The sequence below is a fragment of the Notamacropus eugenii genome, chromosome 3, assembly GCF_028372415.1.
Source record: "Notamacropus eugenii isolate mMacEug1 chromosome 3, mMacEug1.pri_v2, whole genome shotgun sequence".
Taxonomy (NCBI): domain Eukaryota; kingdom Metazoa; phylum Chordata; class Mammalia; order Diprotodontia; family Macropodidae; genus Notamacropus; species Notamacropus eugenii.
The window spans coordinates 108,971,941-108,986,943 of NC_092874.1; the positions used below are offsets into that span (position 1 = coordinate 108,971,941).

Consider the following 15,003-nt stretch of genomic DNA (forward strand, 5'->3'; position numbering starts at 1 on the left):
CAATTGTTGCTCCTTATCTGAAAGGATGGAAGAAAATACCTGCTCACCAAGAAAGTAACCTTCTGTAGTCTTATTCTTTTTCCGTTTTTTGGGCATTTTCCCAGCCAGTTACTTGACTTGTGAGTTCTTTGTCAAGGGGAGGATATACTCCAGGGACCTGTAAGTTCTCAGTTCCTCCAGGGTGGCACAATCAAGGGATAGAAGTTTATTCCTCTCCTGTCCTGTGCTTTGGTCTGTGAGCAGGATTCCCTCTCCAGAGCCTCTACCAGCTCCACCAGGCCTGCCAGCACTCCTCGTCCCAGGGTCCCTACTCAGGCCTGAGATCCAGATCAGCTACTCAGTTCTCCCAGGGGCTTTAGGCCAGGGCTCCAACAATGGAAGCTGCTGCTACCTGGGGCCAGGGCTAGACTGCTGTGTTCCCTTCTCACCCAAGTGAAAGAACTTTCTCACTGACCTTTGAAGCTGTCTTTGGCGTTTGTTAGTTGAGGAATCTGGGACCCACAGCTGCTGCCAGTGGCATGGTGCCTTGAAGCCCCCTCCAGTTCTGTCCAGTGCGGTCCACGCTGGGCTGTGCTCCCCAGGACACTTTCTACTAACCCTGAAGCCTCTCCAGTTAGTCTTTCTCTTGAGGTGGTGGGGTCAGGGTTATGGGCTATCTCAGTAGTGTTTCAGACACACTGTATATTAAATTGGCCTTAGGTTGGCCCAGGATTGTTGCTACCATTTTTAACATGACTTCTATGGGGAAAAGTATTCCAGGCTCCAAATACCTAACTTAGGAAGGAACTTTTGGGAGGAGATCCTGTTGGAAGTGAGGACTGCCATATTACCATGGGCGGCGCTCCATGGAAGTAGGAACGGGGTTCTTTATTTGAAGGTTCCTGTGGCATCATTCATAGCAATGATTACTTTGTATTCCACAGAACCTTGATTGGTCTTGGTTTTCTCATCTGTAAAATGAGAGTGTTGGGTTATTTGGCACCCCATCCCCACCCCGTGTCTGCTGTAGCTCTAAATATCTGAGTCTCAGGCTGCAGCCCTTGCTTATCCTTCAGACCTTCATCCACAGTGAGTCATCAGTTTCACTTTCAGGCAGTTGTTCACAGTTCAAGGAGTTGCTTTATTACTCTTATTTTTATCATTATTTATTATCAGTCTTGCTCTGAATTCAGACCCCTTGTGGCCTGACCCATTTATAAGTGCACAGACTAGTTCAGAGTTCACACCCATCCTGCTAATCGACCTCCTCTGTCCTCCATCTTTTTCCCCTGGGGTCTAAGATTTGAAAATAAGACATGTAATATATGATTAAATGGCACTAGAATAATACTGTTTCTGAGAAGGGGAAGTGAGTGCAGGCTGGCGGCCTATTCTAGAGGAAGAAGGAGGATGGCCGGGTACCCAGTTTCAACAGAACAGGTGCTTGGAGATGGTTCTTTTGGATTTGTGATGTCTCAGCCACACAGGACTGGTCTGCTCCTCCTGGCTACCCATGCCTGTGTAAATGAAGAAGAGCACCTGCCTGGGGACTAAGCTCATGGTCTGGCCGTTATTGTGTGGTGGTCTGAGCAGTTGAGGCACAGAAATTTTTGGCACACCCTTCTAAGGTTCCCTGCTTGGAGTTTTAGCTTTAGTTTGTTGTTGTTTGGTTTTCTGGTTGTGACCCTGTGGCCCATAGCACACCAGTGCTATTCATGGCCCAGGTTTTTCTTGGCAAAGATCTGGAGTGGTTTTTAGCCTTAGAGGGTATTGCCTAAGTCCATTTCCACCTATACTGTTTTTTCATATAGTCTGTATTGTATGGAATTACCATTTTGATTTTGTTTTCATTTTTGTTTTAGATAAGTGTTTTAAGGTCCATTTTCATTTGCCGTATAGATGGCAGTTCTTTGATGGGAACACATGGAAGGATTTGGAAGAAATGGAGACGATTGAAAAAGCATACTGCAACCCCAATAAAAACCAGTATGAAATGTTATTTATTTCTGCTCTTTGCCTGCGCTGTTTGGGGGGCATTTCCATATTATTTAATTTTGCCTGCCGTATTAGAAATTGAGCATGCCATGAGGATGTGGAAGTGTGGTAACTACCAGTCTCTGGTAACATGTTTTCTGCCCTGTCTGCCTCGTGTACTTCCTCTCTCATCCCTTTAGCAAGAAGCTGTGGGGAGGGGGGGAGGGAAGAAGGAAATAATTATGTAAATATTTACTGAATAGAAAGACCATTAAAGGATTAGTTGGTGTGGGGGCATCTGGGGTTGACTGAGTTGTTAGCATGGTCCTGCTTTGTGCTACTGGATTTGGGTTCCAATCCAAGCTTGGTCTCTCACTAGCTACACTCACTCTGTAGTCCCACAGAGTATTTAACCTAAGTGGTTGCTTAATCTCCCTAGGACTTTGTTTGGTCATCAAGAAAATGAGGAAATTGGACAAATGAGCCCTGAGGCTCTTTGGGCCCTAGCCAATCATCCTATGATTCAGTGGGGAGGGAGGTAAAATGTAGGAAGCTTCCTGGCTCTTTTCTTAAGGTTTGTTTTGAAACTTGTTTAGAAGTGATTCCAGAGCCAAGGGATTTCTGGGTTTTGTCTGCAGTATTATTGCATTGATACCCCTTTGTTAGTGTAGATATACTGGAATAGTAGTTAAATCCATGGAATTAATTTACAGGCAACTTGGTGGCAAAGTGGATAGAGGGCCAGCCCTGGAGTCAGGAACACCTGAGTTCAGATCTGGCCTCAGACACTAGCAATGTGACCTACGTGCCTCAGTTTCCTCATCTGTAAAAATAAGCTGGAGAAGGAAATGGCAAAGCATTCCCAGTGTCTTTGCCGAGAAAACATCAAATGGGGTCATGAAGAGTTGGATACAACTGGATGAGAACAAATTCATTGTTTAGCACTTTATCCTTCTGTTTGTGTTGGTCTTCCCAAAAGGTTTCATTTACTCACTGCTCACCAGGGATGGATGTGGGAGTGGGCCATGGACACCTTGCTTTAGTGACAAGTAAAATGACCATAGACTTAAAAACAATTTCTTTTGGAAAGAATGTAAAGTAATGCAAATGCTGAACAAACATTACCAAGAGAGTCACTGTGCTATAGTAGATGGAGAGCTGGCCCCAGAGTCAGAAAGACCTGGATTCAAGACCTACCTCTAGCGCATACTGTCTATGTGACCCTGGGCAAGTCACCTAATTTCTTAGTGTTCCAGGTGGCTCTCAGCTGAAGAGCCAAGGTGCCAATCTGTGTGGGTAGAAGGAGTCCTAAATTGGGAGCTCTCCTCACACCACTGAAATCACAGATCTGGTTAAAGAGAAAATTGGCTAAGTAAAGATTTTCAAGGGGGCCTGATGAATAATAATTATGGCTAGTAATTTGTTCTCTGGTTTCAGTCTTGTCCAACTCTTTGTGACCCTATTTTGGGTTTTCTTGGCAAAGATACTGGAGTGACTTGTCATTTCCTTCTCCAGATCATTTTTACAGATGAGAAACTGAGGCAGATAGGGTTAAGTGACTTGTCCAGGGTCACCCAGCTAGTAAATGTTTGTGTATTTGAACTCAGGAAGATGAGTCTTCCTGACTTTGGCCCCGGCACTCTGCACTAGGACTCTGACGCCACCTAGCTGTGGAATTTTTACCCACTTCCTTTCTTGCCTAGGTTGCTTGTTAAGGTTGCGTGGAGCCCTGGGATCGCCTCCATGAACTTTGAATACATGAGTTGTGCCCACTACAAAGCGCGACGTCTCTCCACGGCCTCTTCTGTTGTCAAGCCTCCACACTTCATCCTCACTACCGAGTGGCTTTGGTATTGGAAAAATGATGGTAATTTGTGGCAGGAGTATGGCCTAAAGGTAAGGGAGGCGCTCATTTGGGCAGCTCATAGATTAAAATCCCCTGTGCTGTGTGCCATATATCTGAGTACCACCTATACGGCCTGCATTCACTTGTCTTAGATTCAGTTTCTCCATCAGTGAAATGAGGGACTTGGATTAGCTGGCCTCTAAAATCCCTTCTAGCTCAAGCCTGAGACTCTCTAAGTGATGTGGGACAAGAGTAAATAGTCCTTTTGGTGACCTGAGAATGATGAAAACATCTAAAATACGGATGTCATATGCTGTTTTGATGAAAAAAGCTTGCTTATTTCAAGCAGTTATTCAGTAAAATTCCAACACAACTGAGGAATTTGGAGCTCAGTCTAGCGAGACTTAATCTTTATCTGTATAAAGATCCAAATCCTCTTGAATAAGTGGAAATTGTCACGCGGTGAGTATCTTTTCTGTTCCTTGTGTTAAATGAGGTGGAAAGAAGCCTTTGCTTCCATTCCAGCTGACAATTCTTGGTTTGATTTTGGGCATGTCAAACGATACAATGTGCAGCTGCCCATTTATCTGATGAGGAAAGTAAGACTCAGGAGAGGCTGAGTGACTTGTCCTTAGTCATATAGCTAGTAAATGTCACAGGTAGGATTTCAACTCAAGTCTTCCTGACTTCAAGTCCACCCCTCTGTCCGCTGTACTCAGATACTTCTGTGTATCCCAAAGGAGGGTCTTAGAGACAAATAGAAGATGAGTGGTAGGTCAAGAGAGCTGATAATTGGAACCATGATAATAATGAGCTCTTCAACGAAGTCTAGAAGGAGAATCAGAGAGGTAGGGAGAAGTGAAGTCAGTCAGTAAACTTAGCCAGACACCTGCATTGGTGATGCCAGTCATTCACCTATCAGTGATGTAAAAACAACAACATGAACAAATGTTTGGTGACTGCCCTTTATCTGCGAAGGCATTGTTAAGGCTTTAAAAGAATTTGAGAGTTTCCCATTTTAATAAAGAATTCTATCTGTTCTTACCTTCCTTCCTTCTTCCCTTGTTCAGCAGAAATCATACTTTGTAACCCACAAGGTATATAGTTCTTAGATTTCTGTTTTCCAAAGGAATTTAGCAACTGCTCCAGTCAGCTTTTTCTTGATGAATTTCTAACACATGTCCCTCTGCTTTCCTACCCCAGCTGTCCCATGCCAACTCCTCTAGCCTTCTGATCAAACCTGTCTCCCTTCTGGCATTATTCATTTTCCTAGGCTGGACTCTCCAGTCCCATCCAACCCTACTCAAACCCTGTTGTTGAACTGTCAGGGCCTCCCCTCAGCCCTGACTTCTGGTTCAGGAGCCCCCGGTTCATCATTATTAAAGCCTAAAACAAGGATAGGGAACTTGTGGTTCTGAGGCTGCAAGTGCTCCACCCCTGGCCTGAAGTCTTGTGTCTGCATAATCTAGGGGCCCATCACCTTTACTGGAGGCTTGTCTTGCGCTATAAGAAATGGTCTTTGTGTGGTTCTAACTTGACAGGGCACCGAACACCACGCAGCTGATGTTAGCAGCAGTGACTTGGAGAAGGCCTACTTGAGCCAGGAGTCATCTATCCTGAAGTTCTCAGTTGGAAAGCTTGTCTATGAGTTGAATTTCAAAGGTATTTCCCAAGGATGCTCATGTGACAATTGGTGCTTCTTACTCCTTGTACTGGCTTATTAGACTCAGTCATGACACGGTGCCAGAAGTGCTTTACACGAAAGACTTCGAGACTAGATATGTTTATTGAAGGCTACACAGACCGGATCAGGCAGAAATCAGCAACCGTATGGTCTATTCTGAAATCTAGCCCTGAAGTGGCAGTCACAGTTAGCATGACCAACCTGCGTCTGAATTCCCTGCACTCCATGGATGTGAAATGTGCATGTAGGACACTGTCTCATCATGGAAGTGGCCTCCAGCCCCCATAAAGCAGAAATTTTTATGACTCAAAGGAGAGCTAGATGGAAAATTATTGTGACCTTGTGACTTCTGTCCTGTTGTGGTCTTATCAAAGGCACCTGAGGGACAAGTTGGGAGCTATGGCTGGAGGTATCTTTGGTAGGGGTCTCTAGGGAATAAGGATGAGTGGTGGATAAGTATTTACCATGCTACAAGAACTAATCTTCTGCAGCTCTCTATAATTTTATTTCTTTTAAAAAAAAAATGGTCACCAATTCATACTAACCTTTCCCTCACTTAATTCAGGCCAGTCAGTTTTCACATGTAGTTAAGTTAGTTTTGTTGTTTTTTAGCCATGACTCAGAAAAGCTTATGCTACGGCACTGTCAGAAAAGTCTGTCGGAGACCAAAATATGTCTCTCCTGAGGATGTGAAGACGAAGCAGACTTGGTAAGCTGTACTTGAGTGATTTGTCCCTTGGTGCAGATTTGCTATAGCTCGTAGCTTTGGTTGATACTGAGATTAACCAGAAATGTCTGGCTAACATCAAACCTTACTGTCTTTGTTTAGCTCCAACAAAATATGCAGCACAAATCAATATAATCAAATATAAATAATGTATCACACATACATATTTTACTATTTTTCAAGTGTGTATAGATATTATGGTTAAAGATAAAAATTCATTTAAAAGCAAAAGTGAATTCATAGTAGCTGTTTTTGTAATTATATTTTGTTGGTGAATGGTTAGTATTGCTCTCTCTGAAGAATCCAACAAATTTTTTTTTACCTTATAAATGGAATTCTCATGCTCCAGAAAAGGTTGGGAACCATCTTCTGGCCAAATGATCTGAATGGAGGAAGGAAGCCAAGCTCTCATACCCTCGCTCTAGCAAAAAATTAAAAATAACACCAGAAAGAAGAATATTTAAGAAACTCAGTGAACAACTCTAGTCAATGACTTCTTCCACCCCAGAACTGCATGAAAACTTTGGGTTCTTCAGGGCTTAACTCTGTTCAGCCAGGAGGTCCTAAGCCCTATTTGGCTGTGGTTATGCTGCTTAATTTCACTGTGGTATCTCTCAGTTATCTGCTTTTAGACACAAGCCATTCTCTCAGTTGGTGTATTTCTAGGGAATACTGAGTAGTTATCATGTCAACTCAAATCAGACATAATTAGGAAAGTAGATTTGTTGGAAAAGAAAAAAATGCATCCTAATGTCAAGTAAGAATGTAGGAATTGTAGGATTGTAAGAATATTTGCTGTTTGAATCTTCTATATCACTAATATTTGTGGAAGTAATTAAGGGTTAATCTAATTACCATTGCTAATGACTAATTATTAATGTTTTCAGTCTTCTTAGCTTGCTTAAGAGGAGACAGAATGAGGAATTAACCATTGGGACAAGGAAGGATAGAAGTGATAGGGTCCAGAGACACTGTGTGAATGAGTGGTAATAGTATTGATATTTCCTGTGGTAATAGTATTGATATTTCCTGAGACACTGAAAATGTTCTTTATTTTCTGTTATGTTCAGTTGTGACAAATCAGTGAATCCAAAGGATGTCCCATCTCATTGGGACATGTCTGCGTTGCCTGACCTGGGATTTAAGGTATGGAACCTGAACCGCTGATGATCTTAGAATTTAGGAGTCCGAAAGTACCTTAAAGATTACCTCGTCTAACTCTTCATTTTTCGCATGAGAAACCTTAGGTTTAAAGTGTTGTTTGGTTGTTTCAGTTGTGTCTGACTCTTTGTGACCCCATTGGTGGTTTTCTTGGCAGGGATATTAGAGTGGTTTGCCATTTTCCTCATTTTCACAGATAAGAAACTGAGGCAGACAGGGTTAAGTGACTTGCCTAAGGTCGCACAGCTAGTAAGTGTCTGAGGCTGGATTTGAACTCATAAGATGAGTCTCCCTGATTCCAAGCCCAGTGCTCTATCCCAGTGTGCTACCTAGCTGCCCAGGCTCAGAGTAGTGGCGACTTAGCCAGGCCCACAAAGCTATTTAGGAAAAAACTGGACCTCGATCCCAATTCTTCTCACTTGACTGTACAGTTGCTATGTCATGCTGACCAGGGTGAAAGTCATTCTTAATGAATGGATTGGTAGCTTGGTATAGTGGAAAGAGTGTTGGATTCAGATTTGAGAGACTTGGGGTCATATCCTGTCTCTAACACTTAATCGTTGTGTGAACATGGACAAGGCACATGGCCTCTTCAGCCTTCCCTTTCTTCAGTTTTCAGGCTAATACTTAACCTCACAGAATTGCTCTGAGGATCAAATGAAAATGGATGTAAAGAAAAGTGCTATGTAAATATTATTATTGTAGGATTTAGTGATGGGAGAAAATCTTAGGCATCATCTGGTCATTTGGTCTTAGCCCCATCACCTCATTTACAGATGAGAAAACTCAGGGCCATGTAGAGGTTAGGTGACTTGTTCAGAGTAGCAGGATGCAGAGCTGGGATTGAAACCCAGGCCTTTGCAGCTAAAACTAGTGACATTAAAGTGACCAAATCTCAGATACATCATTGGTGATTGTTGTGCCCACGGCTGGAGGGGCAGAAGTGTTTGGGGACAGTTTTAGAGGTGGTGGTTGGACCCAGAGAGGAAATGGGTGAAACCATTAACTATGAAAATTTCTTAGAAAGTAGAATTTAAAGGATGAAGGGACTATATTTTATTCAAGAAACAAGGCATATTTTTAGGAGACCAGGTAGGTTATCAGGAAAAACTGGAACTTGAAATAGAGGTGGTGATGTGTGTGTGTGTGTGTGTGTGTGTGCGTGCGTGCGTGTGCGTGTGCGCGTGCGTGTGTATGCGCTTACGCATGTGTGTGCACATAGGCTTCAACAAAAATGTAGTTAGCCAGATTCCCTTTCCCTTTTCTCTTCCTGTTGTTGTTCTCTTCTTGCTACATCAGTCAGTTCTTCCCCATGTTTGTTCTTTTTGTTAAAAAAAAAAAAAAGGATCTATTTGTCTCCCGTATGGAGCCGTCATGTCCTTAATGTGTTTAAAAAATATATTTATTTTTTGTCTCTTGTAGCTAATCCTACTCTCCCCCTCCTCTGAAGAGTATCTGAAGGTCCAAGAACAATTCTGTCGTACAATGCGTAACTTCGTCATTCGTAAGATCCAGAGAATCCAGAACCCAGCACTCTGGGAAGTGTATCAGTGGTATGTTTGAGACAGTCAACAAAGAAATAATAAAAAGCAGAGCTCGGTGCTGTCTGGGACGCACACTGAGGTCTGTTAGCTCCTGAGTTAGGGCTCTGTCCGTTTCACCGCAGGGGCTCCTCAGGTATGTGACTCCTCCTCCCCTAACCAAACTTGTGAAGCATTCTTAAAAAGACCAGAATGAGAGAGAACTGATTAAGCGGATCCGTGCAACCCATTGCCACTTGTAGACAAAATATCCACTCTACCAAAAGTGCCAAGAGCATGTTTTTCCCATTCAGGTGGTATTTTAATTTATGATTTATCATCAGTCACTCACATCTTTGTAGATGTAGTGGTTTTTGTGCATAGGATATGGCGTAAAACATATGGAGATACGCCACTGTAGGGCTGGCTTCTCCATGCCAGGTGTTACAGTGATGGTTTCTGGCATACATCTATTTGCAGTAGATTTGTAGTTTACAGTCATAAATCCTATAATTAATCACAAGGAATAAGATAGAAGCATACTTAGCTACCTACAGTCAAAGGTGAATGGCTTTTTGCCCTGTTCCTTATTGATGAAAGAGTAAAGTTTGCTAAAACTTACATATTTCCTGCATTTGTTGATGATATTACCCTATCTTATTGGGCTAATTAATTAGGCTCCAACAGAAGGGGCTCTTGTGCAAAGGCCTACCACTTCTAGACATTTATGGAATGTCTGCTCTATGTGTGGAACTGGGAATTGGGCTAAGTGCTTTACAAAGATTACTTCATGTGATCATTTACTTGAAGAGAGTTGCCACCTTGCAGTAGTTCAAGACCAATAATGCTCTGTGTTGCATTCTGGAGAGAAAGATTGGCTTGTTGGCCACCGGAAACCATAAATAGTCACAAGCTCCTTGTCCTTTCCCATGTTTCCTTGAGAGGGGAAAACACCAGATTTGGGAGTGATGATAGGAAGAAAAAACAGACTTCTTTGCCCAAGGGCTTATCTCTTCTGGGATGACCTTGAATGAAGTAAGGGATAGAGTTTTTCCTTTATTTCTTATGCCCACAGAAAACTGAAGGGGAAAGAAAGGATAACTAGCAAAGAGAACCCACATTTGGTTATTTTAAAGTCTTGGTGAAAGTCATTTAATGTACCTGAGAATCTCTTTGAGGTTTGCAACGTGTTGGTTATTTGGGGACAAGTGTGCTCTCAGATCACTGTGCAGCCTGTATTTGGTTGGAACCACCCACGTTGTGCTCTTTGTCACAGGCAGAAAGCACAGATGAAGAAGAGTAATGGAGGACAGGAAGTAGATGAGAGGTTTCTGTTTCATGGTACTCGACCTGAGTATGTCGATGCCATCTGCCATCAGAATTTTGACTGGAGGATCTGTGGCCTTCATGGTACTAGCTATGGCAAAGGTAACTAGTTAAGATTTAAATTTTTTAAAAAACTAAAAATTTTCTGAAAACTTGTAAATACTTAAACATTGTAAGACTATGTGGTTTTGTTGTGGTGGTGTTTGTGTGTTAGCATGCTCTTCTGATGCAGGTTACAACTTATCTGTGATTGTAGATGGTCTTCTCGTCTTACTAGAACTGAAAAAAATCATCAGCCTTGGCTCAGCTGGGTAATGCCCTTTTCTGAACCCTGATTTGACTGGTCCTTTGGTGACAGATATAGAGTATATCACCTGAATCCTTCTCAGCTCTGTAGGAGCTGCAAATCTTGAATTGCAGAGGTGGAGTCTCCAAGAACGACACATGGTAACCCCCATGCCACACTGAAGTTTCAGAGTAAGGTGTTTGTGAAAGTTCCTAAAACCCAACTCTGCAAAATTAAGAGAGGAGCCTTGAGACCTTGGCCTAAGAAATTAAAAGAATGTAATCCTTTATTAAATGTAGACAGTAATTTGCTTTCAAATTTTGTGAGAAGTGCTTTGCTAACATTAGCCTTTATTTACCTGGTATGTGCCCCAAAGTCCTTCAAAACGCAGACACTCTCCTTTTCCAGGGGCGAGTTGAGAAAGGGGCATTTCTGCTTAGACCAATGTTTTGTATCCATCTGAGGGACAAGTTGGACTCTGTCTTTATATTCTTGATGCTGAGCATAATGGTACTGAAGAAAGAAGCTACTTACTTGTTGATTCAAAGGGGCAGTCTTACCTGAGATTCAGGGAGAAATTGAGCAAGAAACATGACACTTTTGCAACTCCTTCTGAGGCAAGTCTTTCTAGGATGGTGTCTTTATTTCCTTGGCACTAAATTCTTCGCACGTCACACAAGTTTATTCATATGGATGTACAAATCCCAGCTATGGTTTAATCAAGCTGTACATTCTTCTGTGACTTGGGTAACTTTTATAAACCAAGTTTCACTTTGGTGGTTGAGCCTGTCTGACACAGGGGCTTCTGCAAATTCTGTGAACCCAGATTTTCAATTAGCATGTGACCAATTAATTCTCTGATTTATAGTCTCTGTATATTGAGATAATACTTATTGAAGGAAGCCTGCAAAAACTGTTCACTATAGCACAGAATTGTTCAACAGATAACTTGCTCTCCAGATGCAACTTGAAAATGTTTTTCTCCCATGTGGGCTGGACAGAAGTTTTTGTGTCAACCTTTACCATCATTTCCAACCCCGTTAGAACCCAAGGCTCAGTCATCTCTTTAGCTAGGGAAGTTAGGGGAGCTTATTGCTGATGGCTGTCCTTAGGTGTTTCAGAGGAAGAAGAAAGAGAAGCAGAAAAAGTGGGAGGAGAAAAAAAGAGTTATGGTTGGAGGGCAGAGGGAAGAACAAGCAGACCATCTCTCGTTGCCTCAGCTGCCCTTTGGTGTCTACACCAGTGTGGCCTGTGGCTGAGGGAAGTGGAAGTACTGTAACCATCTCCATCCCTGGTGATTTGCCTGACACTCAACCCTGTTGTCTGGATCGGTGTGTTTCTTTTACAGGTAGCTACTTCGCCCGAGATGCTGCTTACTCCCACTACTACAGTCAGTCTTTGCTGAAATCCCAGACCATGTTTTTGGCCCGGGTTTTGGTCGGAGACTTTACCAAGGGCACTTCCTCCTATCTGCGGCCTCCTCCCAAAGAAGGTCAAAGTAACATCTTCTACAACAGCTGTGTGAACAGTGTGAGCGACCCTTCTGTTTTTGTGGTCTTCGAGAAGCACCAGATTTACCCAGAATACCTCATTTGGTACTGAGCCTCCCCACGGACAGCTTGGTCTACCTGACTCTTCTTTCTCCAAAACATCTAGTCCTGAAATGAAGGTTTGGAGACTTGCACGTTTCTCTGCTTCTTTTGGTGTCTCTTTTCTTAAAGTAGAGAAAGAACCTGGCATCGTTTTTGAAAAACATTAAAAAGTTTTAATGTCCTACTTTGCACTAATCTCCTTGTACAGGTATATCACTGACTTTTTGCTAAAGGAGAATTTTCTCTCATAGCTCTTGTTTACTTCTTTCTGTAGTATAACATCAACGACAGAGTAACTGATGAGTATATGGTGATAGCCACGCCTATTTTTTTCCTTTTTAACTGTGTCGGACTTTTATTGTCTTAGTTAAGTATTCTGTTGTCTTAGTATTTTACTGGTAAGAGCAAAATTGCACTAATTTTTTAAAAAAATCTTTTATTGAGATCTTCTGTTTTTATATTTCCTTCATTTCTGAATCTATCCCTTCCCTGCCTTACAAGCTGTGCCTTGTGACATTAACTAAAAAAGAGCAGCTCAACAATGCTGAACAGGATGTCATCTTAGATTGGCAATATACACAGTGTTTCTTACCTGTAGTCCTCCACCTCTTCAAAGAAGGCAGGGATTTCTTTTAGGGCTAGTTTTAGTTTGGGAATATACTGATGACCCAACATTTAGCCCTTTAACCTCTGCTATTTGCATTCGCCCTTATCTTTCTGCCTGCTCTTTACATCATAGCTGGTAGCAACTGGAAATGGATCTGCCAAACTGGCTCCCTGGTAGGAAAATGAAAAAATGCTTTTGTGTTCTACTATTTTGATCTGATTCTTCCTTTACGGGGGTTATCAATTAGGGTTTTGATAAAATTAATGGCATCTCTGCAGTGTAGACTAACCATTTATACCCATCAGCTCCCAACGTAGCCACTTTCTCGTTTGGTCGGTAATATGAAATGTCATTCATGCTGGTTAAGAGCAAGTCATACTGTTGAGTAAAGTTTTATATCTGTGTGAACTTATGCAAGTGTATGTCACAAATGAGTATGGAAATAAAAGGAAATTTATCTACAAATGAGTAATGAGTGAAGTTACTTGCTTCTTTTACTTCTGCATCCTCAGCACATGTGGACGGTTCAGTAGTACAACACGAAGCACTTTCCGTGTATAGCCATGGAGGTAAAGTATGATAGTGTTATTACCCTCAAAGTTTACCATTTAGGTGGCAGTTATAAGAGATATGTAAATAATTATGATGCACAGTCATAGGTGGTGAGTGCATTAGAGGATTGTAAAACCAAGTGTTTGCTACATGAGATCTGGAAGTAGGGAAGGTTATTACCAGTCCAGGGTTCAGGGAAAGGTTAATATTGAGATGATGACATTTGATTTGGTTTTTAAAGGCTAGGTGGGAATTCATCTGGCAGAGATGGGGAGAGGAGATGGTCCAGTGATGAAGAGAGAGCAGCTTAAGCAAACTCATAGTAGGAGGGCCATGTTTGGGGGCTAGAAAGAAGTCTATTTCAGCTGAATCAAAGAGTGCATCAGTATAGGGGCTGAACCTATGATTTCATTGCTGTGGGAAACTCCCAAATGAGGAAATTTTACCAATGTAGCTGGCACCTTCTCTGTAGTTTATAATCTTAGAGACTTAGTTGCCTAGAGCAGTGGTCTCAAACTCAGATAGAAGCAAGGTTTTGGAACTGTGACAGGGAGGTGCATATTGACCCAGAAGATGACACAGTAATATTATCTATGTTCTGTGGTATTTTGGTTTATTTTGTTAAATATTTTCCAATTACATTTTAATTTGGTTCAGGCCACACTAGAAGTATAGTTGGCAGGGGCAGAGTGTTTAATACTGCTGGTTTAGAGTACTGAAAGGTTAAGTTATTTGCCCAGAAGTTAATATTACAGGTGGGATGTGAATCCAGGCCTTCCTGAACTCTGAGGTCTGCCATGTTTTATTTCTTTTCTGTAAGTATGGGGGAGGGAATAACATGAGAAAGGTAGGATAGCATCATTGCTACTGATCCAGTGACCTGATTTTTTCATATAATGTTCTGTTGTGATCCCAATTACATTTTAATCTGGTTCTGGCTACACTGGACAATGTTGTGGGCAACAGACCCCATGGTTGACACCTCTGGTGTAAGGAGTGCTGTCTCGGGGCAGCAAGGTGGTGCAGTGGATAGAACACCAGTGCAGGAGTCAGGAGGACCTGAGTTCAAATCTCACCTCAGATACTTGGCACTCACTAGCTGTGTGACCTTGGGCAAGTCACTTAACCCCATTTGCCTCATCCTGGGTCATGTCCAGTCATCCTGATGAATATCTGGTCACTGGATTCAGATGGCTCTGGAGGAGAAGTGAGGCTGGTGACCTGCACAGCCCTCCCTCTCTCAAAACAAAGTCAAGTGCAAGTCATGTCATTATTTCTCCGATGGCATGGTCTTCTTTGGCAGCGAAGGACAAACACACACGCATACACACACACACACACACACACACACACACACACACGGTGCTGTAGGTAGGTAAAGGATTTTGAATTTTGCTTGCGAGTTGTATTCACTGAAGATTTTTGAATGGAAGCATGATGTTATCACACATATGTTTTTTAAAAATTTATATTCAGTTGTAATTCCTTCCTTCCCTCCACTCCTCCCCCACCCATTGAGAAGGCTAGAAATGCAATACAGTTATATATGAGGTCATACAAAATGTATTTCCACGTTAGCCAAGCACAGTTATACATTAAAGAAAGAGGACTCACTTGCCGTTGTCAGAAGGCTTGTGTGGTTCAAAGTGGCAGAGATTGTTGGCTTCTTTGTTCCCATGACAGCAGGGGCCTCTTGAAGTCCCAGTGACTCAGGAAATATGGCAGGGGCCTCCCTGACATTTCAAATAG

General features: G+C 42.3%; 1 protein-coding gene across 2 annotated transcripts in view; it reads left to right on the forward strand.

The window, feature by feature from the left end:
- PARP12 (poly(ADP-ribose) polymerase family member 12) overlaps nt 1-13,170 on the forward strand; it is a 30,399-nt gene extending 17,229 nt beyond the window's left edge. For both annotated transcript variants that reach the window (XM_072652583.1, XM_072652584.1), the window contains exons 5-12: nt 1,842-1,965; nt 3,657-3,849; nt 5,341-5,461; nt 6,096-6,192; nt 7,281-7,356; nt 8,794-8,924; nt 10,168-10,319; nt 11,852-13,170. In XM_072652583.1, the coding sequence (XP_072508684.1) occupies nt 1,842-1,965; nt 3,657-3,849; nt 5,341-5,461; nt 6,096-6,192; nt 7,281-7,356; nt 8,794-8,924; nt 10,168-10,319; nt 11,852-12,105 (1,148 nt within the window). In that variant the 3' untranslated portion in view covers nt 12,106-13,170. The remainder of the gene's footprint in view (nt 1-1,841; nt 1,966-3,656; nt 3,850-5,340; nt 5,462-6,095; nt 6,193-7,280; nt 7,357-8,793; nt 8,925-10,167; nt 10,320-11,851) is intronic.
- The last annotated feature ends 1,833 nt before the right edge of the window (nt 13,171-15,003 follow it).